This window comes from Condylura cristata, unplaced genomic scaffold (assembly GCF_000260355.1).
Source record: "Condylura cristata isolate star-nosed mole 26May11 unplaced genomic scaffold, ConCri1.0 scaffold00007, whole genome shotgun sequence".
In the NCBI taxonomy this organism is placed as follows: Eukaryota; Metazoa; Chordata; class Mammalia; order Eulipotyphla; family Talpidae; genus Condylura; species Condylura cristata.
In genome coordinates this window covers 32,038,139-32,066,085 of record NW_004567108.1, presented here as the reverse complement: position 1 = coordinate 32,066,085, position 27,947 = coordinate 32,038,139, and the positions used below count along the sequence as shown (strand labels likewise).

Genomic DNA, 27,947 nt, shown 5'->3' with positions numbered 1-27,947 from the left:
GCTTCAGAGAAAATATGATTAGTTAGGTGATAGTGGTTAGGGGGTGAGCTTGGCTACTCTGAATAGGGTGGTTTAAGAACACGTCCTGGCGAGATCCTAAAGATTGTAAAGAGACAGACAAGCATGACGTTCAGCCTTCAGGAAGAGAAATTCTCAGAATGGACTGTTGCTCTTCAGGAAGTGTAAGGCCAGGAAGAGGCGCTCAGGGAGTGAAGAACTGTTTGGTACTAAGATGAGATCTCAGAGGTGCATAGTGACAAATTGAACCTACAATCAATCCATGGTAAAAACAAAGTACTCTCCAGATGATTTAATGCTATTGGAAGTTTTGTTGCAGGAAAGTAACAAGATAGGGTTTTAGTTTTTCTAGGACAACTCTGGCTCTTGTTGTAAAGGCCAAAAACTGTAAAATGAATCCATCAGGCCAGTTGGGATTGTAGTCTAATAGTCCAGTTGAGAGATGATGGCTTGGGCTGTTAGTGTTCTACTTTGACCTCAACCCAGTGAAGAATGTGGTGTTGAGTAAAATGTGGAAGGAGGGTAAGATGAAGACTGTATTGTCTTTTGGATTTGGTGATGTGGACATTATTGGTGTTTTTGTTTAATGGGGATCCCTTGGAGGGTACAGATGTAAGTCTGGATTGGAACAATGAGAATTTGGGAGAGAAGGAATCATGAACAGTTACTACAGATAATTTTCACAAGGAATTTCTATATACTAATGAGTAAAGGACTAGCTCTGAAAGGCTTTTGTAGTGTCAGGATGGGTTGGTTTTAGATGACAGGTGTTCTGACTTCTTTTGCTGATGCAGATGTTCTAATATTGAACAAAAAGTGTATCCTTTATGAGGGAAAGAGGATAATTACACAGGAAAGTTCTTCTGTAGACTAGAATGATGCCCAAGTGGAGGAAATGACTTTTGCAATAAAAATAATTTATTTGTGGTATTAAGGAAGGTAGAATATAGAGAGGTATAGAGCTGCACGTGAATTGGAATATTTGTTGACAGAAAAATGTGGAACTTTTGACTTATTTTTCTCAATGTAGTAAGTAGCAAGAACATCAGTAAAGACAAAGGGCAAGGAACATCAGCTTGAGGAAAGTGAGTCGAATGAAATAATGATAGGAACACACACATTAAATAGTACTTACTCTATGCCAGATTCAATTTCAGGTAATTAACATTTAATAATTCATAACACTAAAATATAAATACTTTTATTGACCTCTTTTTACTGAGTTGTAGTCTTAGTCCATTCAGGCTGCTATAATAAAGTGCTGCAGAATGGGTGAGTTATAACCAACAGAAATTTATTTCCTATAGTTTTGGTGATTGGAAAGTTCAAGATCAAGGTGCTGACAGATTTGGTGTCTGGTGAGAGCCAACTTCCTGGTTCATGGATAGCTTTTTTTTTTTTTGGCTATAATCTCAAATGGCTCTCTTATTTATTGCCCCCCCCCCAGTTTTATTGATATGTATTTAACATATGTCTCTCTGTAAGGACACTAATTCCATTTATTAGGATTCTACTCTCATGACCTCATCACCTCCTACTAAAGTCCCACTTATTAAAACCCTCATATTGGGGGATTACATGTCAACGTGAGTTTTGCCTTCTAATCTAGAAATGTAGGAAAAAGTTGACAAGATGATGTGAAATTGTTGAAAGTTCTGAGGAGTCATTTGTAACTAGTCCTAAGGAGACATTAGTTAAACTGGTTTTGTAAAATCATTGAGATTTATTTAGTGTAGCAATTGAGTAGGTGGAGACCTGGGTTTTAGCAGTGTTGAGTGTGAAAACACAGGGAGTTAAATGATTGCAAAGAAAGGATTACATTGAATTATGATAGTGAAAATGGAGGAGTAAAGACCAGGAATAGAGAAGGTCTGAATGCTGCTCTGCAATCTATATGAAATCCTATAAATGTAAGTTATGAAGTATTAGTTAAAGTAGATAAATTAACTAGTGAATTAGAATGGAGAACCCAGCAAGAGACTCATGAATATAGAGTATTATTAAATAACAGAATTAGATCGCAAATCAAGGCATAAGGAAGAAACTAATAATAATAAAAAAAGACACCACCATTTAATAATAAAAAAAAAAGACACCACCATCAATGCAGGTCTAAATGGCAATGATATTTTAAACATCTTAATAGAAAATGGAAAATATTTCTAAACAAGATAAAAAGAAAACAAAATAAATTTAGCTAATTTAAGAACTTGTGTTTAACAAAGACCTGAAAGAAAGCAAAAAAAAAAAAAAAAAAAGTGACAAATTGAGTTCATGCCCACAGGAAGTGTTCATGTAACGATGGGATGATTTATTCCTTGAAAGTTTTGTAAAATGATTTGGATCTCGTGGTTTCTTGTTGGGAAGATTATTAACCACAGCCGAGATTTCTTTAATAGGGCCACGTATAGACCTGGGATTTCTTTTTAAGTCAGATCTGGTGAGTCATTTTCTAAAAGTTTGTCTATTTCAGTTAAGTTTTCAAAATTGTTGAAAGCTGTTATGATATGCAATTATGTGCATGTGTGTGCGTATATTGTTGTTGGAAAGTTTCTAACTTTGAATTCAAATTTTTTAGTAAATATAGTGCTACACAGATTATTTCTTCTTGAGTGAACTTTTGTTATGTTTGTCTTTTTCCATTTTATTTCAGTTGCCAATTGTGTGGACATAATGTAATTTGTAGCTTTGTAATAATGTAGCTTGCTTTATTGTATTTTGGTTTATTGCACTTTGTAGGTGTGCTTTTTACAGATTGAAATTTGTGACAGCCCATGTTTTTGATATTAGTTTTCCTTGTGTGTGTTCACTGTGTATCATGTGTCACATTTAGGAAATTGGCACAACTATCAAGCTTTTTACTATTATTAGATCTGTTAGGAGACCTTTGATGTTACTGTTGTAATTGTTTTGGAGTGTCACACACTGACTGCTGCACAGCTAGCCATTCCCAGTCTCTCTCTCTCTCCTTGGACTTCTGTCTTTGAGACATAACAGTAGTGAAATTAGGCCAGTTTATAACCTTACAAGGGCCTGTAAGTGTTCAAGGAAAGGGAAAAGTGGCATGTCTCTCTTCAATCTGTAGCTAGAAATGATTTACATTGGGTGAGGAAGGCAGATAATCTGAGACAGGTTGAAAGCTTCTTGTACTAGCCTATTTGTGAATGCAAAAGAAAAGTTCTTGAAGGAAATGAAAAGTGATCATCCAAATGATAAGAAAGAAAAACAACGTTATTGCTGATTCCTTAAGGGAATGCCTTAGATTAAGCCAAAACTTAATCTAGGCGAGGTTCTCACTTTCATCAGTTATGTGAAGTCTGAGAGGTAAGGAACCTGCAGAAGAATAGTTTGAAGCTAGCAGAGGTTTGTTCATGAATGTTAAGCAAAGAAGCCATCTCTAGAAGAAAACATCAGCAAGTGATGATGAAGAGGCTGCAACAAGTTATCCAGATCTAAGATAATTAATAGTTGGCTATACTAACAACAGATAGTCAGTGTAGCTCAAACATCCTTCTATTGGAATAAGATATAATTTAGGACTTTCATTACTAGAGATGAGAAGTCAATCCAGCTTTCAGACTTCAGAAAATAGGCTGAATCTCTTATTAGTAGCTAATGCAACTGGGGACAAAGTTGAAGCCAGTTCATTTGTCATTCTTAGGAATGTGCTAAGTCTATTGTGGCTTTGTTCTATAAATGGAATAACAAAGCTTAGATTATTATAGCACATGTGTGTCCAATGCGATTTATGGTGAATATTTAAATCCATTTTAAAGAACATTTATTCAGCAAAAAACCTTCAAAATATGACTGTCCATTTACAGTGAATCTGGTCACTCAAGAGTTCTAATGGAGATATGCCAAGAGATTTACATGGTATTAACACCTATTCGTGTAACATCTGTTTTGCAGCCCAGGGATCAAGTAGTAATGACTTTTAGGTGTTATTATTTACAGAGTCATTCTAGGTGACAATAGCTATCATAGATAGTGATTCCTCTAATCGATCTAGACAAAATCAATTGAAAACTTAGGAAACACCTTTCAACCATCGCATAGATGCCATCTCAACATTTGTGATCAGAGGAAGAGTGACCCTATTCTCTAGTATTTCCTTTCATGTAAAATTCAATTAGTATAACTCCTGATATCTCTGTCAGTTTACTCATTCTGTGCCAAGTGAGGAAGTGTAACATCTATGGTAAATTTAGAAAAATTAGTCTGGGTATATTCAGCTCTCCTTTTTGGAACCCACGATGCATGTGCTTTCCTGTTTCTTCTGGGCTAGCCTCTTTTTCCCTATCTAGAGACCAGGGCTTCCCTAAGAGGCTACCATGTCTGTCTTCTGCTGGTGGTGAGGAGGGGTTCAGTTCCAGTCTATTTTATTTTTGCACTGAGTTTTGGCCATTATCCTAATCTTTTGCAGTAATAAGATGATATTGTACCTAAGTTGACTTAGTCCATATGTAGGCCAGAAAGGTGTTATTATTTGACTTCTCTCAAAGCTCTACTGAAGAAAGATTGGTTTTCATGAACTAGACCAGCTGAAGAGAAGATTAGGTAAAGGGCTATACTGACTTTTTATACCATTTTGGGGAAAAGTTGTCTTTTTGGGAAGACAGCCAAGGCTTTTTACAAGGTTTACAATCGATATCAGAACATTCTGAATAGTTAGAAATGATTTCTAGTGTGCTAGCTATAGAACTTGAAGCAGCAGTTGCTATGGGAATGTGACAAGTTAGAATAAGTAAGGATGCAGAAGTAGTTAAGACTGATGATTGCATACTTTGTATAACTACTATTGATGAATGTTGAGTGCTTCGTTTTACCTGATTAAATTATTAAGCAGGTTTTTTTTTTCCTTTACCCAAAATGAATTCTAGCTACTTTTTGGTGCAGTGATTATTTCTTCTCACATCAATTCCAAGGTGGAACTAAAGAAACATGTTTATTGATATATAATCTTTCTAATATGCAGTTCTGATTTTTAAAATTTTGTTACTATTATTGAAACTCTGTGTTCTATAGATGTCTGTTAGACCCATAAGGTCTAGGGCCTTGTTTAGAGCTTTAGTATCCTTACTTATTTTTTATCTTGTTGATCTGTCCTTTGTAGAGTATAGTATTAAAGTCTCCTACTATGTATGTATTTTCTCTAAGTTTTCATAGATGACAGTAGTGTCCTGAAATATTTTGGTGCTCCTTTATTTGGTGTGTATATGTTGATGAGTGTCATGTCTTCTTGATGTATTGCCCCCATAATGTGGTGGCCATCCGTGTTTCTTTTAATCTTTTTTAGTTTGATGTCTATTTGATCTGATATAAGAATAGTTGTTCCTGCCTTTTTTTGGTCCATTTCTGTGTAGGATTGCTTTCCATCTTTTTATTTTCAATTTATTCTTTATCCTTTGTAGCTAGATCTGTTTCCTGGAGATAGCAAAAGATTGAGTTCTGTTTTTTTAATCCAGCCTGCAACTCTGTGTCTTTTTATTGATGAGTTTAAACCATTTACATTTAGAGTTATTATTGATACATTGGCACCTATATTTGCCATTTTGTTTGTCTTTTCATGCTTTTAGTCCTTGTTTTGATCTGTTCTTGTTCATACCTTTGTTGGTTTTGGCTTAAGGACGGCTTGTAGTATTTTTTGGAGTGGACGTTTTGTTGTGACAAAATTGTGGAGTTTCTGTTTGTCTGACAATGTCCTTACTCTTTCTTTATAGAGGAAGGAGAGCTTCTTGGGATAAAGTATTCTTGGTTGGCATTTGCTGTCTTGGAGTTTGTTGAATATGCCCTTCCACTTTTTTCTTGCCTGAAGTGTTTCTTTGGAGAAGTCTGACATCAGCCTGATTGGTTTTCCTTTATAGGTTATTTATTTCCTCCCTCTTGTCAATCTTATTACTTTTTCCTTGTCTTGAATTCTTTGTAGCTTTACTATTATGTCTCTTGCTTTATTTCCCCTTTCATTATGGTAGTTTGGTGCTTTCTTGCTTTTTGTATGTCTATTTTCATCTCCTCCTTTATACTTGAGAAGTTCTCTATAATTATCTCTGTGAATATTTTCTTGATTCCTTGGCCTTTCTCCTCATCTTCTGGGAGACCTATAACTCTGACATTTCCTTTCCTTGTGGTGTCAGATGAGTTTCTTTATTCCTATTCCTTTTTACTTCTCTTTCCTTTCTGTCTCTTATTTCTGTGTCTTTGGAGGGTGAAGATTCATTCTTCCATTTCATCTCTTCTGTTTTCACTGCTTTTCCCAGAATTCTTTATCTTCCCCAGCAGTCTTTTAATCTCCTACATTCCTTTTATTTCCTTTTAAGGTCTTGATTTCATTACTCAGTTAATTGATTATTTGTCTCATATAATTTTTTTTTCCTTTTCATCTTCTTTATGTTTGTTAATCATGATGATTCTAAAATCTCTGACAGGCTGAGTGGTTCTTCTATATCTTTGTTGATTTCTGGTGACTAATCTTTTTGTAGTGAAACTTTCCTCTGTGAGCTTGCTTAGGTATTTGCATTTTTTTCTTCTCTTCATTATTTCCTAATGCTTTCTACGAATTGAGACAGTGTTGCTAGTACTGGCCAGCATTTCTTCTGGGTGCTCCCTCTGGGTGGCCAAGGACTAATGACCAGACTAAGTCAAGGATTAACGCACCAATCCTTCACAAGGGTGATGGTGTTGTGATTATGGTAGTCAGTTTGAGTGATGTATCTGGTGACTTCTTCCCTCTGTGTTTCCACTAAGGTGGGAGCGCGTTGGTGAGATTCCTAGTTTGTGATTGTGATTGGGGGATGCATGTTCTTCGTGGTAGTAGTCACCTCAGTTGCCTAATTTCATTAGGGGGACACTCTGCTCCTGTTGTCAGTGGCCCTACCCCTGGCTTGGTTTCCAATTCAGATAAGGTACAATGCACTAGTAGTGCGGCTCTGATACTGCTCAACTTCTAGTTATGACTAGGTGCTGTGTGCTGCCCATTACTGCAGGGTATCCTTGTCTGTTCCAGTGAGTTGTAGCCATGCCCTGCTACTCTTCCAGCTAATGGCAGGGAGTTGAGTTCAGATTGTCACACCCTGCCGGGCACCCAAGGCCCCAGGGAGCCAAAGCACAGGGCTCCCAATTCAGGGCAGAGTCCTGCCTGTTTCAGCAGCAGATGCGCACCCTGGCCAAGGTTAATTGTGGGTATTGTACAGTGGCTGCTACTCCCTGCCTGGCCTCCACTACCAGAGAGTCACTACTCAAGGCAGGAGTGCTTCTGCTCTGGCTCTGGCTGTGTCAGGGGACCAGGGGACTCTGCCTTACCCTCAGTAGTGGCAAGAAGGCTGAGTCTTATCCTTCCTGCAGGTCTCATCTCCAAAGATCTTTAGTAGTCTTGCTAGCCTCCATGCAAATTGACCTGCTGACCTTTGTTTTTCCCTTGGGGTTTTCAGATGTTTCAGTTTTTCCCAGTTGCTTTCAGGTATTTTCCTCCTCCTTTTCTTTCCTTGGCCTAGGTGTCAGGGGTGTGAAGGTGGGAGAGGAGATCTGGTACTGGTCGATATTGCCCACTTGTTCTCTTTTTCTGTTGCTTTCACCTTCCTCCTGCTCCCCCTGGGTCACCAAACCTGTTCAAAACATCTGAGTCTTGGCTGGAGTTTGCTGCATTTCTCCCTTATTTACCAAATACAAGAGAGAACTTAATCCTAGGGACTCTTCATGGCCATCGTGAGTCATCCCAGTTTGCTCTTATTTTAAACAGTGGTGAAAAGTAAAAGGTATAGATGTCATCATTAAAAACAACATCATTTAGCATGTTTTACTTTAGTGAGTTAAAACTCTGATTCTTATCTCTCTATTGATGTGGGGACCTTGCAGATAAGTGCAGAGAGCACTTTTGAGTGTGATGGAAGCCTTATCCAGAGTTTGATATGCTCTTCCTAGCCCAGAAACCTCCCTTACCAATCAAAATGCCTCCATTATTATACTAAATTTATTATCTATGTAAAGGTTCTTTACTGAAGCTAATTGATACTTTATTAAGAATAAGAGCCAACTTACCAAAAGGATACTGGGGTAATTCACAGACCCAACAGCATGAGATGCATACTGGCCTCATGAAAGAGTAAAATCAGGAACTGTAAGACTACTTGAATTCTTCAAAAGAGTTATTTATGATTTGTCTCTTTAGCTATTATATACCTACCTCATTTTAGCCTTCATTTATTCAGTTATTGCCTGGAATGGAAGTGAGACCAGTCTCAGCAAAGGTCACTGATTTGCTAGGTAAAACATCCCAAAGGTACTTAGCAATTATATCTTCTCATTTCTGCACATCACTGGGCTGGGAGCTCCTTGGACTATGTACTATGTCATTAACTTATATTCTTGGCATCTTGTATTCATGCAAATGTTTATCTAATGGAAAGTTTTTGAAAGAGCAAGCCACTTGTCTCCGTTTAAGCCACACACACGCACGAAAGTACACACACACAATACTAATTTGGCACATTAGCCACGTTCTAAGAAGTCAAGGGGAAGTCAAGGGGAAATCTAAAGGAAGAAACATTAACATTTAAATCAAAAGCACTTAGAAGTATTTCATTTACTAACCTGATTCTAATCAGCTAAGAAGTTGATGAAAATTGGTAGAAATCATGGCAGCAATTAGATTCTGAACTTGATAGGGTCTGTATTAGTTTGAATTCTTCAGAGATAACCTTTCTTTCTCTCTCCACACCCATATTTATAACACCTATATCTATATAATGAGGATTTCCTATATGAAATTGATTCATGCAGTTAGGATAGCTGAGAAGTCCCAAGAGTTGCAGTCAGCAAGCTTGAGACTCAGGAAAGCCAACAGGATAGTTGTAGTCTTAGCTAAAGTCTAAGGCAGGAGAAAACCTCAGTCCCTGCTCTCAGATACTCATATCAGAAGGAGAATTCTTTCCTTTATTAGAACTTTTTATTCTGTTCAGATCTTCAGTGATTGGATAAGGCCTACCCACATAGGGAGGGAGGGAGCTGATCTTTGCCCATCCAACTAGTTCATAGATAAATCTCATTCAGAAACACCCTCAGAGACTCATCCAGGGCAATGTTTAGACAGACATCTGAGCATCTCATGGCCCAGTCAAGTTGATGCACACTAACCATTACAGAGTTACACTCCTCCCTTCATAAGGAGCACTACTTTAGATACATTATTTTGCTAATAAATGAAGGGGCTTAAGTTTTCTTTACTTGTATTTTCTTCCTTTTTTTTTTTTTTAAGATTTATTTATTCATGTAGAACTGGGGTACAGGCCAGAGATGTGGAGGGTGAGCAGATTCACCAGAGACAGAGAGGGGAGCAGAACAGGCAGATCGACCAAGTACACTGCTGAGGGGAGCAGCGGGCGGGTTAGGAGAGGTCTGCCTCTCCATGTGGATCTCCTCCAGGACAGGCAGGAATCGAACTCATGCGGAAGCGGCTTAAGCCTCTCAGTGCAGCGCTTTAACCCACTGTGCCACCAGGGAGGGCCCAGTGTATTTTCTTTAAAAAAAAAAAAAGATTTATTTATTTATTTATGCATACAGAACTGGGATACAAGCCAGAGTTCTGAGATCGAATGACTAATAACTGGCTGACCACACCCATAAAAGCACAATTCTATAGGATCAAATATGATAATGGGTTGATGTTTGGTATTTGCAGTAACATTTCATTTAGTAATTTATTGTATATCAGAAAATTAAGCAAACCCAAGGTACGTTCATTTGAAAAGCCAGCATGGATGAATAATTTCCTGTGTAAGGGGCATCACTGAAGGCAAACCTGTGTGCCTTTGCATTTCCACAGCAGATGCAAATGAGTGAGTTACTGACTTCTCTTCCTGGACTATCTTCAGAGTGTTTGTAGAGCAAACAGCTGTGAGAGGTAGAAAGTGTTTCTTCCGGGCAGGTTAGCTTATAGTCTTGGGAAGTCAAAGTTTCTCTCAAATGTAACTCTGTAAAGCATTCATTATCCATGTGATGCATCCTCCTGCAGGGTTCTTTGGGCAAGGGGAACTGACACAAAAACCAGTGCTCATGCTGGTTATTCTATGGTGAGTAAGAAATTCCTTGGCCTCTGATCCAGGAAACTTGTGTATCCTGTCTGCATGAAACTGGCAGTTTAACCTGTTAGTTTGCTAGTCTGAGGACCTTCACAGTTCTGGATAGATGCCTCAGCCTTCTGAGCAGGCAGGTACAGTGCCAGGGAGGTGATACCTAGTTCTTCACAGCCTACATGCTCTCATATTAACATTTTTTTTCCCACTGCTTTTCTCCTCCAAAGTCACAGGATGAGCTATTCTCAGACAATCACACCTTAAGTGTGACTTCTATTCTAAAATACACGTGTGAAACCTACTAGCAGCTAATTATTTTCCCTTAAGTATTCTTAACCAAATGGGGAAAAATTGCAGCAAAAAAAAGTTATATTAAATTTTAGCATCATCAAATTATAAAAAATACTAAAATGATATTCAATTTAAAATAAATCATTGTGTGTATATATATGTGCCTGAAAACATAACTGAAGCCTGTTTCAATGAAAGATTGTTACATGGTAAGCAACAGGGACTGGCACTATGTGTTCTGAGTGTTCACAGAATCATTATCACAGTACAGGATTGCCATGGGCTTGGCGCCCCATCTCCTGGCCAGGGATCTGAGCAGCAATATGATCTGACCCTGCTACTGCTGCTATGAAGTATTGACTGTGAAGTATTGCTCTGTCAGCTGGAGGAGGTGTTCTGCGTTGGCACTGTTCTGTACGGTGGCTACTAGTCACATGAGCCTTCTGAGAACTCGAAACTTTGCCTAGTCTGAATTGATGTGCACTGTCAGGGTATATTATACACCAGGTTTTAGAATTAGGACAAAAGGGAGTAACATATTTTAGTAATTGTTTAAACTATTGTTTGAAATACTATGTCAATAAATATATTAGCAAAATTACATTATTTAAAACATTTTTCTTTTGTGCTACTAGACAAGTTTAAATTATGTCTATGGAGCTGTCCTTATGCTTTTATTGAACCATCTGTTCTAGATCTTTGCACTGCAACAGACTTTCCCCAGGTGAGCCACGTCAGCATCATCTGGAAGCGTGTTCGAAACAAAGAATCTCATGCTTCACCCAGAATTACCAAATCAGGATTTGTATTTTAATGAAAACCCAGGTAATTTGTGTGCATGTTAAAATTTGAGTAACAGAGAATCTGTATGCTAATAATGCCAGATCAAGCAAACATAAATACTAAATGCCCAGTTAAATTTAGGTAAACAATAGATGATTTGTTTATTATCACTGTCCCAAATATTACATAAGACCTACATATATTAAAATTATTTGTAGTTTATCTGAATTTCTAATTTAACTGGGTGTCCTGTATTTCTGTTTTTAGAAAACTGCATACTATCAAGCACCTCTTGTCCAGACCTGTCTTGCTTTCGAAATTCCACAGAATCAGGAAAAGGACAGAAAGGTAAAAGGAGAGGTCAAGAGTAGTGGAAGAAAGGAAAGAAAAGGAATTAAAGGAAGTAGTAATAAGGGCATGAAAAGGTGACTTTAATGGCTGTGAGCATTTCTGATTTATAATTTTTTTTTAAAGATTTATTTATTTATTTATTTGTGCATACAGAACTGGGGTACAGGCCAGAGGCTCAGGGGCGGTGAGAGGCTTCACCAGAGACAGAGTGGGGAGCAGAACAGGCAGATTGACGAAGTACACTGCTGAGGGAAGCAGCGGGCGGGTCAGGAGAGGTCTGGCTCGCCATGTGGTCTCCTCCGGGGCAGGCGGCAGGCGGGAATCGAACTCATGCGGAAGTGGCTTCAGATTCTCACTGCTGTGCTTTAACCCGCTGCGCCACCAGGGAGGGCCTGATTTATAATTTTTATTGGCAACTTTCTTCCTCATTTCTGTATTCCCTCCTGCCCCTAGTTATTCCACCTTAACCTCTCATTTTCTATAGAGGATTAGGCTGTGCATATTAAACCAGAAGGAGAAAGACAAATACTGGGTGTTTTTACTCATATGTGAAAAGTAAAGACATAAAACATAGGTCAGACAGAAACAAATCACAAACAAGCCCTAGAAATCTGACTATAAAATTGAGGCTACCAGAGGGGAGGGTGGAATATGGAGAGAAAGTTTAGAGGGGCCTAGTGGACTGTGGTGAACTATGGGGGCTTTGTTGGTGGATGGTGAGCTGACACACATCTGAAGAGACATGACCCTGTGTTTCTGACCCTGCCTCTCAATCGCATACAATGCTGTGAACCACTGTTACTTCAAAGAGTTATGTGATAGTCTCAAAATAATACATATTTCTAAGAAATCGGCATAGAGATACTTTCTCCGAGGATCTGTTCTCTAATAATTTTTCATTGAAGTGAATAAACATTCTAGTAGACTCATGGGTATCACTCTGTATTCTAAATGAAGCTGTAAAGTAAAACCCTGTCTCCACCCTCCCTCACATGGAATCATCCTGGTGAAACTGGCCTTTTATTGGAGGAATGTGCTGTCACTCACAAGGCATGAAAAGGTACTGCGTCTGTAATGTTTGCATTTATGAATTAACAGATGTGCTTGGCTTGAAGAAACAGATTCATTTCTTGATGGGAAGAAAAATCTTGTTTAGTTTTTCACTTATATTTTTATGCATGGGATTTTCATTAACTTTGGACCAGATGCTTGCCAGGAAGAATTTAAGGTGAGTAATTTCACATCTTTTAAAGCAATGTATTCATGAATATAAGTACAAGTATGAAATTGAGTGATTCTGTAATTTCTTCATATTGTTATGTAGCTACATTTTGTTGACAATTCAAAATGGATACAATAGATTATTCCTTAGCTACTAAATTAATTGAACTAAAATTTATAAACAAGAGACAAAAATATAATCTGTATCATAAAAGGAAACAGGTATTTGTTCAAAGTACACAAGAAACCTTTGTATTATTCATGAAAGTATATTAATGAGAAAATGATTCCTAAAATCAGTATGCAGGGTTTTTTTTTAAAATATCTATCCTTACAAGTAATGTTGTTTTTACAGTTTCTCCTGCTGTTATTGTGAGAAGAGAATAATGAATGATTTTAAAACCTCAGACATATATAACATGCCCCCTAAGAAAATGTGTGAAATCATTTTCACTGACAGAAAATAGAAATAGTGTGGTACATTTCCTATTTAACATCAACAAAATTACTGTTTGTATTTCCTTTGTTCTTTTGGCTTATTTCGATTACATCTAAGATAACCTACAGACATTTACCTGTGAAGAATAATCAGAATCTGAATAGCAATGAATTGATGTCAACTCCCCCAGTTTCTCCTGATGTGCCATCTCAGCAAATGCATCCGAGATTTAGTGGGAGCACAAAGGATAGAGGCAAGTAGGGTGGTGGGCAGAAGCTTGTGTTCAAGAGTCTATAAAAACTGGGTGATAAAACTATAATTATCCACCCCCACCCCACACCCCACCCCATTGTTTCCAAATCAGTCATTTTCTTCTGGTTCACTTCCAAATAATAAGTGATCTAAACTTCCTCCTGTTTATACAGAAATGATTGCTTTGTACATCAAGAACTATAAAAATCCCATTACTGATTTTGAAGCAAGGTTAATGGGTTTAAATAATCTTAGCTTTAGAAGGGACCCTAGACACCACATGAATCAATGCTCATTTGAATTTAGTAATATGACATATCATTTCTTTATGAAGAAAGTTACATTGGTGTTTGGAGAATATTCTTTCAAATCACGGATCTAAAAATATTTTTCTGCTCTGTGGGATAATTTAGGTTCCTTTTTTTTTTATAACAGTTTATTTTACATTTTTACATTTTTTTCCCCATCTCAATTGTAGTCCCTGTGGGTTTCCCATCACCATAATCCCGTGCTAATTTAGGTTCTTATATCTCTAGAAGAGATGATTTTATTTTAAGTTTGGTATGATTTCTAAGTTCAGAAAGAGTCAGGGTAGCCACTTTTACATATTTCTTCCTCAATATTTTCTTCCTCAATTTAAACAAAAGGAGATATTTTCCCTTTCAGAACTTGTTCTTTATTAGTTTGTTCATGCAAATAAGGTTAAAAAAAAAAAAAAGGTTGTTGTAAATAACTAGGCACTGTGCTAGGGGCTGGATCTGCACTGGTCAGCAAATCAGTCATAGTTCATGTTGCCATGGAGTTTTAAGTCTAGTGAGGAAGGTGCTGATGAAACAAGTGATAGATATCATTATAAATAAACTTTGAAAAGTGCTACAAAGAAAAGAAGGGGAGTCTATGAGTGCATTTAAGAAGGGCACCTGAACTAGTCTGAGAAGTTAGACTAGTGATATTTTAGCTGTGAACTAGAGGATATGTGGGAAGTAAGTAGGAGGTAAGGAAAGAAGGAGAACATTGCAGGTGGAAGAAATTGCAGGCGATAAAAGTCATGAGAGAAGAAAAAAAGTGAACCATTCAGGGATCAGAAGAAGGTTCGTTCTGGAGCAGAGGAGAAGAGCTGAAACAAGAGCAATTAGTATACCAAACTATCTCAAAGTCTTGTAGGCAATGGAGAGAATGTGATCTTCACCCTGAGATGATTGCAAAAATCTGCCTTTAAATTGACAAGAGTAAATCATCTATGTATGCATGTTTGCGTATGTGTTTGTGTATGTGTATAACATGAAATACTTGAAAAATATATCATAATTTAGTCTTTTAATTACCAGAAATAATTTTTTGTTATTAAACCTCAGTGTCTAGCAACTGATTTGCACATGGACTTTCAATAATATTATTCAATGAATAAAGATTAGGGTTGATTAAATTTTGCATTCCTTAATTTCTTGAAGAAAACATATTACTTTTAATATCAGAAATTCACTATAAAAACATATAGTCTTTAAAAACTAAGCTTCTGCTCCTCTACTAACATGTAATATATTGAAATATCCTCCTTAACTTCATATAAAATCTGAATAGTAGATATGTTCAACATCTTTTTTACTTTTCTTTCTATTTTTTCTCCTAGTTTTATCTCTCGAAAATCTTCAAATAAAGAAGTGGTAATAAACAGTGGTAAGCCTTATGATTGCCCTCATGCTACCTTTGGGTTGGGAAGGGGCAGGCGTTTAAAGAGTTTGTCAGCCGTGGGCTTCCCTGAGCTCTGGTACTTACACTGGTGATGTCGCATGAAAATGTCTGACACTATGTATTCTAGATAATGCATCTAAAGAGGCTCAAGCCTGTTATATTTCACTCTGCTTACCATCACTGTCATTCAATTATATTAATAAAGCAATAGCATTTATTAACATAATTATATACCTTACAGATCAAGAGAATAACGGTGATATGAAACCAACCCAGAATTCTACGATGATACCTATCACACAGGTCACACAGGTATGGATTTGTTAATGAAACTAGATCTCATCTAAAATTTTTTTAACTTTTTTTAAAAAAAGGATCTCATGTAATCTAGGAAAGTGTATCTGTGGTACCTACCGTAAGTATCGTAATTATTATCAACTACTGAATTTTAACAGATCTAGAATAAGGAAATGATGTTAACTGCTGTTCCATGTGAGGTTGCTATTTTAGCCATGACAGTTAAGCAAGGTGGGGCAAAAGATAATATATACTGGCTAAGAGTAAAACTTGTGCTTATTCCGGCCCTCCCTGGTGGCGCAGCGGGTTAAAGCACAGTACTGAGAATCTGAAGCCACTTCCGCATGAGTTCGATTCCCGCCTGCAGCCTGCCCCGGAGGAGACCACATGGCGAGCCAGACCTCTCCTGGCCCGCCCGCTGCTCCCCTCAGCAGTGTACTTCGTAGATCTGCCTGTTCTGCTCCCCACTCTGTCTCTGGTGAAGCCTCTCACCGCCCCTGAGCCTCTGGCCTGTACCCCAGTTCTGTATGCACAAATAAATAAATAAATCTTAAAAAAAAAAAAAAAAAAAAAAAAAAAAACTTGTGCTTATTCCAAGAACACTAGATTAAATATAAGGAAATTTTAAAGAGTCTATAAACTATACCAGAAATAATGTATGAAAATAGAAATGTCATATAATATGTCATATCAAAAGCACTGTGAAAATGTAAGTAAGAATTCTTACTAATAATTAATATTCTTGCTTGAATTTTGGGTGGGAAATATATTGTGCTAGGGTTATAGTTGAGAAAAAGTCAAAATATTCAATTTTATGGTATTTTTCCTACCATATTCATTTTTAATCTCGTTGCTTTCCAGGCAGGTTCACTGTAGTTTATCTTCGGTTACTGGTGAACTTGGGTTGTTGCTACCATTTGGTTTTTCTTTTATCTGAATTTACACTAAAATGATTTAATCTAGCTAAGTAGATCTTCCAGATACATCCATGTCTTTGTGACTTCAGAAGACAAATTCTGAAGTACATTGTCTTAGGCTTCCTTGATGTTGCAAATACTCATAAGATATAAAGCAATGTTACATAAACTACCATGCTAATTTATGTTTATTAAGTGACTTAACCATTAGTCACATGTGGCTATTTACATTTAAATTCTAGTGAAATTATGTTAAGTAAAATTAAAAACTAGGCTCTGAGGAACTTCCAGTGTATAGCCACATGTAGTCAATTGCTATTGCATTGGGCAGTGCAAAACATATTCAGTATTAATGTTCTATTGGACATTAATGGTCTGGAAAATTTGCACTTGGTTTTTAGAAACTTCATGTTTTCTTTGTTTTATGTTAGTTTTATTTAAGACCCTACCTTATTTGAGTTCCTTATATTATTATCATCTAAAAAGATGACTGCCAATAGTTTCATGGTACAGTAAATTTTAAAAATAGGTTTTGTTTATTTAGCTTGACTTGTTTAACTTTATAGAAAAACTTGAGCAAAATAGTATAGAAAGTTCCCATATACCTTCTTAAGACCTCTTTTTTTCTAGTTTCCCCTGTTTAAAATCTTTCATAAGGAATGATATATTTGTTATAATTTATGAGCCAGTGTTGGTTGCTTACTAATAACTAAAGTCCAGAGTTTATTAGGGCTCATTCTTTGTGATGTAAATTTTAAGGGTTTTAACAAATATATATATATGATATGATATATACCCACCATTATAGTATCATATAGAATGATAGTTTCATGTCCCTAAAAATCTGCTATGTTCTACCTATTCATACCCCTTTTTTCAGAGAGGTGGCTTTTTAAAAAAATCTATGTTACTAATGTTATTTCTGAAGTTTTTATTTTTATTTGTTTTTTTATAATTTGATCTTTTTCATTTTTGGTGTGAAACTGGGTCATGTACCTTCCTGTCATTTTAAGCCTGTTGCGATCTGGTCCACACATCTTCTTTGTCCCACAATAGCATGAATTATGGAACTAGACAGATAAGAGTTGTAGGTGGGGTTTGAAGTGACATCCTTTACTTGCTAGAAAGCTGTTAGACCATGAAAACAAATTCATATTGTAAATTTCTGTTATTTGATTAATTAGGTCTTCAACTATAGTCTGAACAAACAAAGACATTTAGACAAAGAATCTTGGAATACATTCAGCCATCAAAACCCAGTTAATGTCTCCATTGATGGAATTCCCTGCATTCTCTTCTGGGCCAAAAGAATAACAATTAAATTTAAGAATCAGACCCAGCTGGACCTTACAGAAGAAGCTTTTGGCCAGAAGGCCATAGTGGATGCTGGCAACTCCAAGTGCAGTGAAGAAAGTGCCACGTAAGTTGACTATTCAACTGGAGGAAAGGTAACGTAGTGGAGGTCTGGTTTTCAGTGGGTTTAGAAAAAAAAAGCATGACCCTGATACACACCTATGAGGAAATACTTAATCTCTAACATGAAAGAATGAGTCAGAAAGTAATTTTTAAAAATATGTGTTTTTTTCCCAGCAGTTTTATTTTGAATACTTTAACTGTTATATTATTATTGTTAAAATGCTTATGGAAAAATCAGAGTTCTGAAAAATGAAGGCTACCAGACTCATTCTAAAAGAGAGAAAAGAATCCCAGGCTTGGAATGAACTTCAAATGTGAGGTGTCAGACTACCTTGTCCCACAGAGAGGAGATTCACTGAACAGACTCATCCATAACTCACAGAATACAAGAGCATGCTGACTCTGGCCATGGCTCATGTTTGATTCCAAGGCCTATAGTGATGATACATTGGCTGTTTGTAAATGTGTAAGGGTGCTTTCAGTGGACACATTTCAGAGAATTGTTTAGTAGGTTTCAAAATGATTAGATATAATTACTTTTGATTTGAGATAAGCAAAATAAACAAATAACCCTTTGTCGAGAAAATCCATTTCCAGTGCTTTTCTCTATTTCAGTCATCGAAGCAAACATTTTTTGCTTGTTTTTGTTTTGGTCCAGAGGGAAGAAGTCTGGCATGTCCCACTTGCTTTCTCCAAAGTTTCTTGTTTTCAACATTTGCTGGTGTTATGGAGACTTTGGAAAGATATTCTGCATTATTCTGACCTGCTTTAGATGGGCAGAATGTTTGTATAAATCATAACCATACTAAGTGTTTATGTGTATGTATTCTTTTTATATTTTATATACATCGGAAACACTTTTTTATTCCTGAACTTAACTTCTCCTTTAAGAATTCTTGATGATAGGTAAAGGTGTGTCATGCTAATATAAGGTTACAAGTCTAACTAAGTATCTTGCATTCAGTATGTCTAGCTCTTATTGTGGGATTAGGGAATGATAAGTATAAGCATCCAGAGTCCTCCCTTGCTTGTTTATTTTTTTACAGCAGGACCAGCAGACTCCAGTACTGCTGAGGGCTTAGCCCTCATGCTAATTAATTTCCTACAGGGTTCTTTATTTGTGGTCGCCTGGGGATAATCTGGCATATCAATGGCTGACTGACCCTCCTTGATTCCATTTAGACTTGCTTTAGGGTTTTTATGTGGAAGATCAGGATATCACCTCTTTTTGCTGGGTTTTAGAAACTTTAATGATCACTGAGGACTTAGGGACAGGAGTAGCAAACACTTGGCTTCTAGTTCAGTGACTTTACAAACATGGTCTGTAAGACCATCGCCTGTGAGATAAAAATGACTTTATCTGTTAACTAACTAATAAGCCTTGAGCATTTACCAGACCAGGTAGTGTGTGAGTACTTCACAAGCATAGTACTATCATTCCTCACAAAACAATAGTAAGTCCCTGAGTTGTAGGTATATTGTTATCATCTATGTTTCAGGTAAAGAAAGATCTAAGAGCTACCACTTAGAGTATCGGAAACTTGCCAAGGCCATTGAACTTGTGTGTTATTTGAGCCAGGGTCTACAGTGTCTTTTTACCACTCTCTCTTGTCCCAATCTCATAACATAGTGAAAAGCAAAGAGAAAAATGTAAATGTATGCATAAAAAAATTTGAGAACTGGGACTTCCCTGGTGCTATAGGCAGTTAAAATGCAGCACTATGAAGCTATCTAAAACCACTGCAGCATAAGTTTGATGCCGAGCCAGAGAGGTGGCCCACATGGAATGGCAGACCTCTCCTCTCTCACCTCAGGACTGTACTTCAGTAGATTTGCCTGTTCTGCTCCCTGGTCTGTTTCTGGTGGATCCTCTTGCCCACCCCCATCTCTGGCCTGCACCCAGCTTTTATGCATAAAATAAATAAATCTTTAAAATAAAAAAAAAAAAAACTTTGAGAACGTATCAAGTGCTATCTTCCTAACTAATCTTGCATTCCAGTGATAGAAGAAAATGCTGTGTTGTTGCTTGCTGGAGAGGTCTTTAGCTTTGGTTTTTACAATAGAATTGGCCAAATTGATCAAATGGATTTGAAATGTTAGGCTTCATACATAGGAGGCTTTTTTCAACCCTTTTTCTTCTTCAATCATCATGAAGATGGGATGAAGACCTTTATTATGACCCACTTAAGATTATCTTTTTTCTGATTTACTTTATTGTAAGGATATGGTACATAATACAAATAACATGTGAAATTTGCATTAAGTCACAGTTTATGTTATTGGACCTGGTCAGCAGCAGACTATTAGTAGTTAAGTTTGGGGAGGAGTCAAGCATTAGACATGGGCTTTCCACTGTGCAGGAGGTCAGAAATCTTCACCCCCAAGTTGTTCAAGAGTCGCTGCCCACTGGAATCTGGCTCTTTTTTTTTTTGGTACCACCCTAGAATTTTACTTGAGGCAAATCCTGCACGTGCATCCTCCTCCTCCTGGGGCCCTACTCGGGGGTCCTGGAGAGCCCACCCAGGGTGGTGAGCAGGCATCTCCCCAGCTGTGAAATATTTAATACCAGCTGCTAAAACGGTGTCACTGGTTCCTGTGAATCACATAGATTTGAGAGGCCTTTGTTCAACTGGCAAGGAAATCTTATGTTCTCATGAACCAGAAGGGAGTTACTGAAAGAACAAACCCGAGAGACATAACCATTTAAGGTCAAAAGCACAGATTAAAAAAAGATGACCATGTTTTAGTGTTTGGAAACAAAAATGTTCAGGAAAAGGCAAATTGTTGGCAGACAGATTTGCTACGGAAGTCTTTTTAAATAGCAAAAGCCCTACAAATAGAGCATAATCCTAGCATCTGGGATATATCTGTGTATATTTTGAATTTAGACAATTACAGTCTGAAGAATTCAGAATCTGTCCTAAACACGGGAGGGTAGGGCACTTGGAAGAGTGGACTATGGTCCAGGGCCTGGCACTTAAAATATTCTCACTGAATGGATAAATTTGCTTTGTTGAAATCAGGTCTCATTGTCATTGCTCTACAGCAGAGCAAACATAAACACGAATGTCACTAGAGAAGGCCTTGGAAGTGAGAGTGTGGAGGCCTTTAGTTGACTCCATCAGATAGCCACTGAGAGTAGAAGGCCCCTACCATGTAGTGCCAGTTTATGGTAATTGAGCTCTCTATTTTGATGGACTGTGGTGTTTCTGTTTTCTTAGGTTGTTTCTGAAGTTTGGTGATGCTGAAAATGCTAAAGGTCTAGCTCTAAGGTACGTATGGGGACCACTTTGGAGTCTCAGGGGAGCAGCAGATGGGATAAGCTCCATGTCATTTAGTCATGCAGCATGTATATGTCACGGACCTGCCATGTGCTAATTACTGCCTCACGAGATGCCATATGCACCTAATGACCCTGAGAAATCAGTAGTGTTATGATGGGAGCCTATAGTAATGTCTTCTTTAGTTTCTATCAAAGCATCTCCTGACTTAAAGGTATTTTCTGTGTAATTCCTGAAAATGAATCATACTTAAGCATCTAATAAAAATGAGAATATATATCTTTTAGCTGACTTCCCTAGCAAAAAAACAACACAAGCCTGTATTTTGTACATCTAGTTATGGAGGGATGATACATCTGCCAATGGTGACTTATCAAGCCAGTTAAGAGCTACTGTGATCGGGGGGAATGTGAAGGCATTGCATTATTTTTTCTTTTAAAAGTATGTTTTCCTTCCTAGAGGACCCACCTTTTAGTGAAGATAGGTAGCTGCATCTTTGACTTAACTTGGAAAACCAGTAGGGTGTGCTAGAGCAGTTTTTCCTAAGCTGTGTTCCCTGGAACACTTCTGCCCTGTGAAAACATTAATAAGATTCCTAAGAAAAGGGGTTCTGTACCCGTCACCCTCCTGCACACAGTCACAGTGTAAACCTGAATATTAGGTTTTCCGTGACGATGCTCTTAAGGAAGTTTGCTGCACTTGGTAACTTGGATTAACCTAGTGTATATGCTTGGAAAGCTCTCTCCCAAAACACTTTCCTGCATATCATGGGAGACTAGTTTGTCATAATTCTACAAATACATATCATCATTTTGCAGAAAGGTTTTAGTATGAAAACAGAATCCTGTAAGATAACCAAACATATATATATATGCACTTATATATATGTATATGTATATGTATATGTATATGTATATGTATATGTATATGTATATGTATATGTATATGTATATGTATATGTATATATATATATATATACACATATATATCTGTTTGATACAGAAATGGGAATTTTTTTAAAATTTAAATAATGCTTGTTCCCACAAAGAAAAATAGTTTAATGACTTTTGTGTTTTCTGATGATAAAGGGGTATGGCAGATCCTGTTAGTATCCTGATGATGTTCTGTTGGTGCTTTCATTTGAGATAACTATTATCCATCCATTTAACTTTCCACTGCCAGAGTTTCTTTGCCTAAAAATGCTCTTCATCCAGAGGGACCCAGTGCCTCCCATCTCTTCCCTAGTAGCCCTCCACCAGGGACTGAGAGAAGTGTATAACTAATTAGCCCAGCACCCTGTCCCTCATGTAAGGGAACTCAGAGTTAAGCTTTCTTCCCCGGCATGGGTTGGGATGAGTTCCTCATGACGCAAATCCCCACTAAGGTGGAATCAGTGGGCACTTGCCCTTTCTGACTTCCTTCTCTCCTCTATCATTTCTCTTCTTTCCCCCTTCCATATCTTAAAATGAGAAAATTCTGAAATACATTTAGGATTACCTTTCCAAAATGTACCTTATATTTATATCTTTGTCTCATTCTCTGCTAAGAGCCCAAACTACAAGATAATATATGTTCATTGAAATCAGAAAAAGTTGGTCTAAAAAAAAGAGGAAATAAATCTCATCCATAATTTGCACTTACTATTAGCGTTTTGATTAGCCTTCCAGATTTTTTCTATGCACTTATACCTGTTTCTTAAAAAATAATATATTTATATAGTAGTGATTTTGTGACTGAGAATATTCCATTCCAGAATGGCTAAGAGTGTCAGAGTGGCTTTGAAGCCCAGCTCTTACACTTCCTCTTTACATGAATCTGCACTTGTTGTTTACGTAACCACACTGTACTTTAGATTTCTCATCTTTCTCATGATATTGTAGTAAAGATAACAGAAAAATCCACATAGGCTCATAAATCAATGCTTGATACATAGTAAGAGCTAGTCATTCTGACCATTTAGTTAACTCTATATTGATACCCAATTAAAACTTTCTCATTTTTTTTGCAACAATCAAAGTGTTAATGCCAAAAACAAGGCCAAACTTTTTGCGTTTTTTCCTTTCTTAGAAGTCTTGCTCTATTTTTGGGGCTGCCCTCTCACTTGCCTTGTAGCTTCGCAACAGGAGGCTCCTGTGAGGAACCAGAAAACTGAAAACCTCTCTTGCCACTAGTTCTACCACCCAACAAAAGAGGGCGCAATTGTACCGTTCATAGGTCCGTAGAGTAAGTCCTGTGTCAGCAAATGGAAAAGTGCTTGCGGGGGGTAATACGGTTTTATAATTATTTTCAGATTCACCCTTACCAATTACAACAAGCTGACCATCCAGAGCTGGTTTAGTTTGAACCACGTTGAGATTATTTTCAATAATTCCATCCAAGCAACTTTTAATGCAACTGGCGTATATGCTCCTGCAAGTTATTCCTACCACTGCCATCGGGTCAGCAACCTGCAGCGCTACGATGCCTTCTTGTTGCCCAGCGACGTGGATGAAATGTTAAGCCTGTGGGAGGTCACTTTTGTTGATTTCCAGGTAAAAAACTAAACATATACGCTATGCATCTGCCTATTTGGTGCTAAAGAACCTGTGTTTCTCTGAGAACACCTAAGATGGAAACAAAGTTGTTTAAGGAAAACAGAGTGAGAACTTCCAAAGTAATATTGTTATATTTTTATCTTCTAAGGTATGAAATGGAAGAGGCTGTCCCCACACAGGCCCAGCCCGTCCTTCCCAAGGACTTGCTTTTACATCCATGTCTTTCTAGTCATTAATAATTATCAGTGAAGAGTGCTTCAATGCAAGCCAGGGTAAAGCTGTGGCATGAAGCCCAGTGACTGACACTTCCCGAATGAGAGGCCGTTCCAGGAAGAGGAATTGCTGGACAATTATTTTATTTCCTTCAGGGAACAGAGCTGTGATCCTATGAGGCAGATAAGATGTACCTCTGTAGTGTGACTGACAGCTTTGGCAGTTAGTGTAGGAAAAGAACTGTCAGCCAGGGAGTGGAAAATATCCCTAAGATCCTCTTGAAAGTATTTGGGGAAAGGCATGGGGTCCTAAGAGGTTACTTGTCACCACCAGAATTTTAGGCTGAGAGACATCTGTCAAGTACCTCTGTTGTGTTTACCTGTGAGAGAAGCTTAATTTGTTCTTTTGACTCACTGAATAGCAGTGGATTTACCATTGCTAAACTTTTGCATTTCCAAGGGTATTGCATGCCCCTTTTGTGGGCACTTGCCAACCTTTTCTATATATAAACAGAAGTTCATATATATAAATTACATATACACACACACATACATATACACTATATATATTTAAAACTTCTCCCAGCCCACCCCCAAATTTGGCAAGGTATGATGTTTTTGAGAGGCAGTTTGGTATCATGTAGAAGCCCAGTAGATCTGACTTTACTTTTCAGCTACTTGGCATAGTGATTATTCAACAAATTAAACATAGAATTACCATGTAATTCAGCAATTCTGCTTCTGGTTACATGCCTAAAATAATTGTATACCCATGGTCATAGCAGCATTCATCACAATAGCCAAAATGTGGAAACAACTCAGATGTCTCATGAAGAATGAATTAATATCTAAGGAGAAAGAAATTCAAATACAGGCAATGACATGAGTGATCTTGAGGATATTAAGTTGAGTGAAATAAGCCAGGCACTGAAGGACAAATGTTTATATGATTCCACTTAGTGAGGTAGCTAGAATGTCAAATTTGGAGATAGAAAGTAGAATTGAGGTATTTAGGGGCTGGAAGAGAGGGAGATGTGAATTCCAGTTGAATTAAATTTACTGTACAGAGCATCAGTTTTGCAAGAAGAACAGAGTTTTGGAGATGGAGGTAGTTGTATAATTATGTACTTAATGCTACTGAACTGAACACATAAAATGGTTAAGCTGGTAAGTTTTACGTTATATCTACTTTAGAATAAGAAATATATATAACAAAGACATAGAAGAGAAGAAAAACAAAGGAAGACAAGATCAGTCAGAGCCATCAATGAGGTCAGTCACTACACAAGCTCTGAGACCATCATATCTGCCTTGGCTAGAGGGGTACAGTGACATTCAGGCTGTGAAGGTGTGGAGCAGCCAGCATAAGAATCATTTAGTTATGTGTTCACCCACGGGATAACTGAACATGTGCTTGTGTGGAGCACAATATCCATTCCTGGTGCTGGACAATACGTGCCGAAAACCTCACCAGCATCCTCACCAGGAAATGCAGCACTAGATGTCAGAGATGGGTTTTGTTAAAACACCCTGCATGTAAGCAGACAGCAGAATGCCATTCCAGGGAAGAGGTGGAGGTGGTGGTCATAGCAGTTGAAGGATATATATCAAAGGCTGCATTCTGCTGATCTGGCTCTTTATGGGACCAAAGTATAGAGAAATATGGCAAGTATGGCAAACTCAGAAACCTTCAGTAATGCTCAACTGCCTCAAGTAGGTCATCTGGAGGCTGTGGCAAAGTGTGACCACATCACAAGCATTTTTTTATTAAACTAGTTTTCGCTTTGAAGGAATGTAAGCCCAGGGATACAGGAGCTTCTGACTTTTCAGTAGATGCTAGAAATCTGAATTCCTATTGGAAATTTTCAGGATGTTCGAAAACTGGGTCAAACAAAACTTCCCTGTTGTTTAGATATAGTGTGTTTATAACCACTCATCAGAAGAAGAGCAGACAGCATGTCTTCCAGGCATTCTGCCAATGGTCCTCAATCATGTCCTACTACAAGCTATAACAACATGAAGATGTTCTCTTTGGCTTGGAGTTGCAGCATCATGTGAGGCCATCTTTGCTCAAGAGGTGCTTGACTCCTCAGGCACTTGGCAAAGAGAAGAATGATTTGTCCTTTCACAGAGGGGCCAGGTCAAGAATCCAAGAAGCCAGGCCAGGCGTCTCCTTTAGAAGCTATTTGAATTCATTCTAAATCACAGACAATTGAGTGAACAAGGTCCTTAAGGGCTGTCTATGGTGGGGGGCTACAATCATTTTCACAGGGAAAAATGCTTAAATGCTCACGTAAGTCATTAAAATGAGTTCTCAGTAAAATGCTCATGATTCAATTTTCTGATTAAAACTAACTAGGTGACTGGAGAGGTGATGCTATCTAGGTTTATGCCTAAAAGCCAGCATAAGGGGCTGCATCCCACTAATGATTATTCTCTTTTTTGAATAGCTGTTTGACCTGCTGCTTTCATTTTGACAATATTCAGATATTGAGGTCAGTTGTTAATTTGAAGCTCTCCTAATTCCAAGTAAATTAAATCACTTCATTTGCACTGATGAGAGAAAGTTTTTCTTTTATATGCTAGGCAAGATCAAGGAGGGACTAGTATAGCTTTCCCCAAAATAGTACCAAGTCTGGAGGGTATAACTGATGAAGAGGTAGTAATGAGAACAGGAAGAGTTATGGAGCCCTCAGCTGAAAAGTGACTCTGAAGCAGACTCAGATTGGGTTTGTTAATAGATTTACTACATCTAAAACTGTGTGACAATTGGCAAGTTTCTTAGCTTTTCTGTGCATTTGTTTCTTCATCAATAAGATCATGATAAAATAATAAGTCACAGACACTTGTGAGTATTAAATAAGAGTATCTGGTACATAAAAATATCTTTAGTAAGTGTTAGCTATTATTATCTATATTTGATTTTGTTGGGAACCATGATATCTTCCTCTCTGTCTTATTCCTGTCAACAGAATCAGAAGCAGAGAAACTAAACATACATTTCTTTGTAAAATTTATACTAACACTTATAAAATTGAGTACTGAATACAAAATTAACTTCTAGAGATACTACAGCAGTTGTAGTTTTAGATGAGTGGAATATTCTGAAGGATCAGATTCAAAGAAGTTTTATTTCAAACTTGAATTTATGAGCCCCTTAATTATGACAACTGTACATCCCTGGGTTGCTAAACTTACGTAAAATTAACTTTCACTGTCCCAGTAAACACACTCACATTTGCTAGGTCATGTGTTTAAATTATGTGTTCAAATATGGCCACATATCTTAAAATAGTTGGCTAAGTAGAGATGCAGAACCCCCAACCCAACTGGGAAGTTCTCAGGGCAGAATGACGATGTCACTGCAGTTCTTTCAGCACTTTCTTTTTCCTGCCAGATCCAAGGCTTTACCATCAAGGGAGGACAATTTGCCAAGGTGCGAGACTGTGCCTCTTCCTTCTCACCAGCCATCCTGATAGGCCTGGCAATGTCCCTGATCCTGCTGCTGGTGCTTGCCTACGCCCTGCACATGCTTATCTACCTGCGCTATCTGGACCGGCACTATGACTTCATTGGCTCTCCTGCCCACTTCCCCCAGTTGAAAGCTCAGGATGCAGCAGAAGAGAAGGAGCTGCTGAGGAGTCAGGGAGTTGAATGCTATGAACTGAGAAACCAACAGATCTGCAAAATTTATGTTTAACAGCACCGGCCCCTTCCCTACAGTAAGTCCCTAATGGGTCCTGAAAGGAGCTGCTTCTGTTCTGTGCCATTTGACTTGTGATAAATGCCATTTTAATCAAAGGTTTGATTGAAAAAAACAAAAAAAGGAACCACATGATAAATTGCTTTTGAAGCATCCACTGGCTTACTCAGAAGTGGGGCAATAAAAAAAGATGTTTCAATAATTCTACAGAGATAAATCACAGTTGTTTTCCCAAAGCTACCTTGAGATGCTTTAGGATGCTTTATGTTAGGGAATGCTAACATAAAGGGATGCTTTATGTTAGGGAAACCTAACAAACACAGAACTATAATATAAGAGAATGAAAGAAAATTCACTTGCCTTGCCTGTGCTAGTTTGGTAAGTGTCAAAAAAAAAAAAAAACCAAAACAAACAAACAAAAACAACCCAAGGTTATCTGGAAGTTCAGAATTGAAAAAATTTTGTGACAT

General features: G+C 37.6%; 1 protein-coding gene across 1 annotated transcript; it reads left to right on the top strand.

Annotated features, from left to right (window-relative positions):
- Nucleotides 1–123: 123 nt before the first annotated feature.
- On the top strand, nt 124–27,947 carry ATP6AP1L (ATPase, H+ transporting, lysosomal accessory protein 1-like). Its single transcript, XM_012721760.1, has 9 exons — nt 124–182; nt 10,028–10,085; nt 11,430–11,587; nt 15,056–15,102; nt 15,359–15,429; nt 17,516–17,751; nt 20,969–21,019; nt 23,319–23,559; nt 27,172–27,947. The coding sequence occupies exons 1-9, from the start codon at nt 124–126 to the stop codon at nt 27,472–27,474; spliced, it is 1,224 nt and encodes a 407-aa protein (XP_012577214.1). The 3' UTR covers nt 27,475–27,947.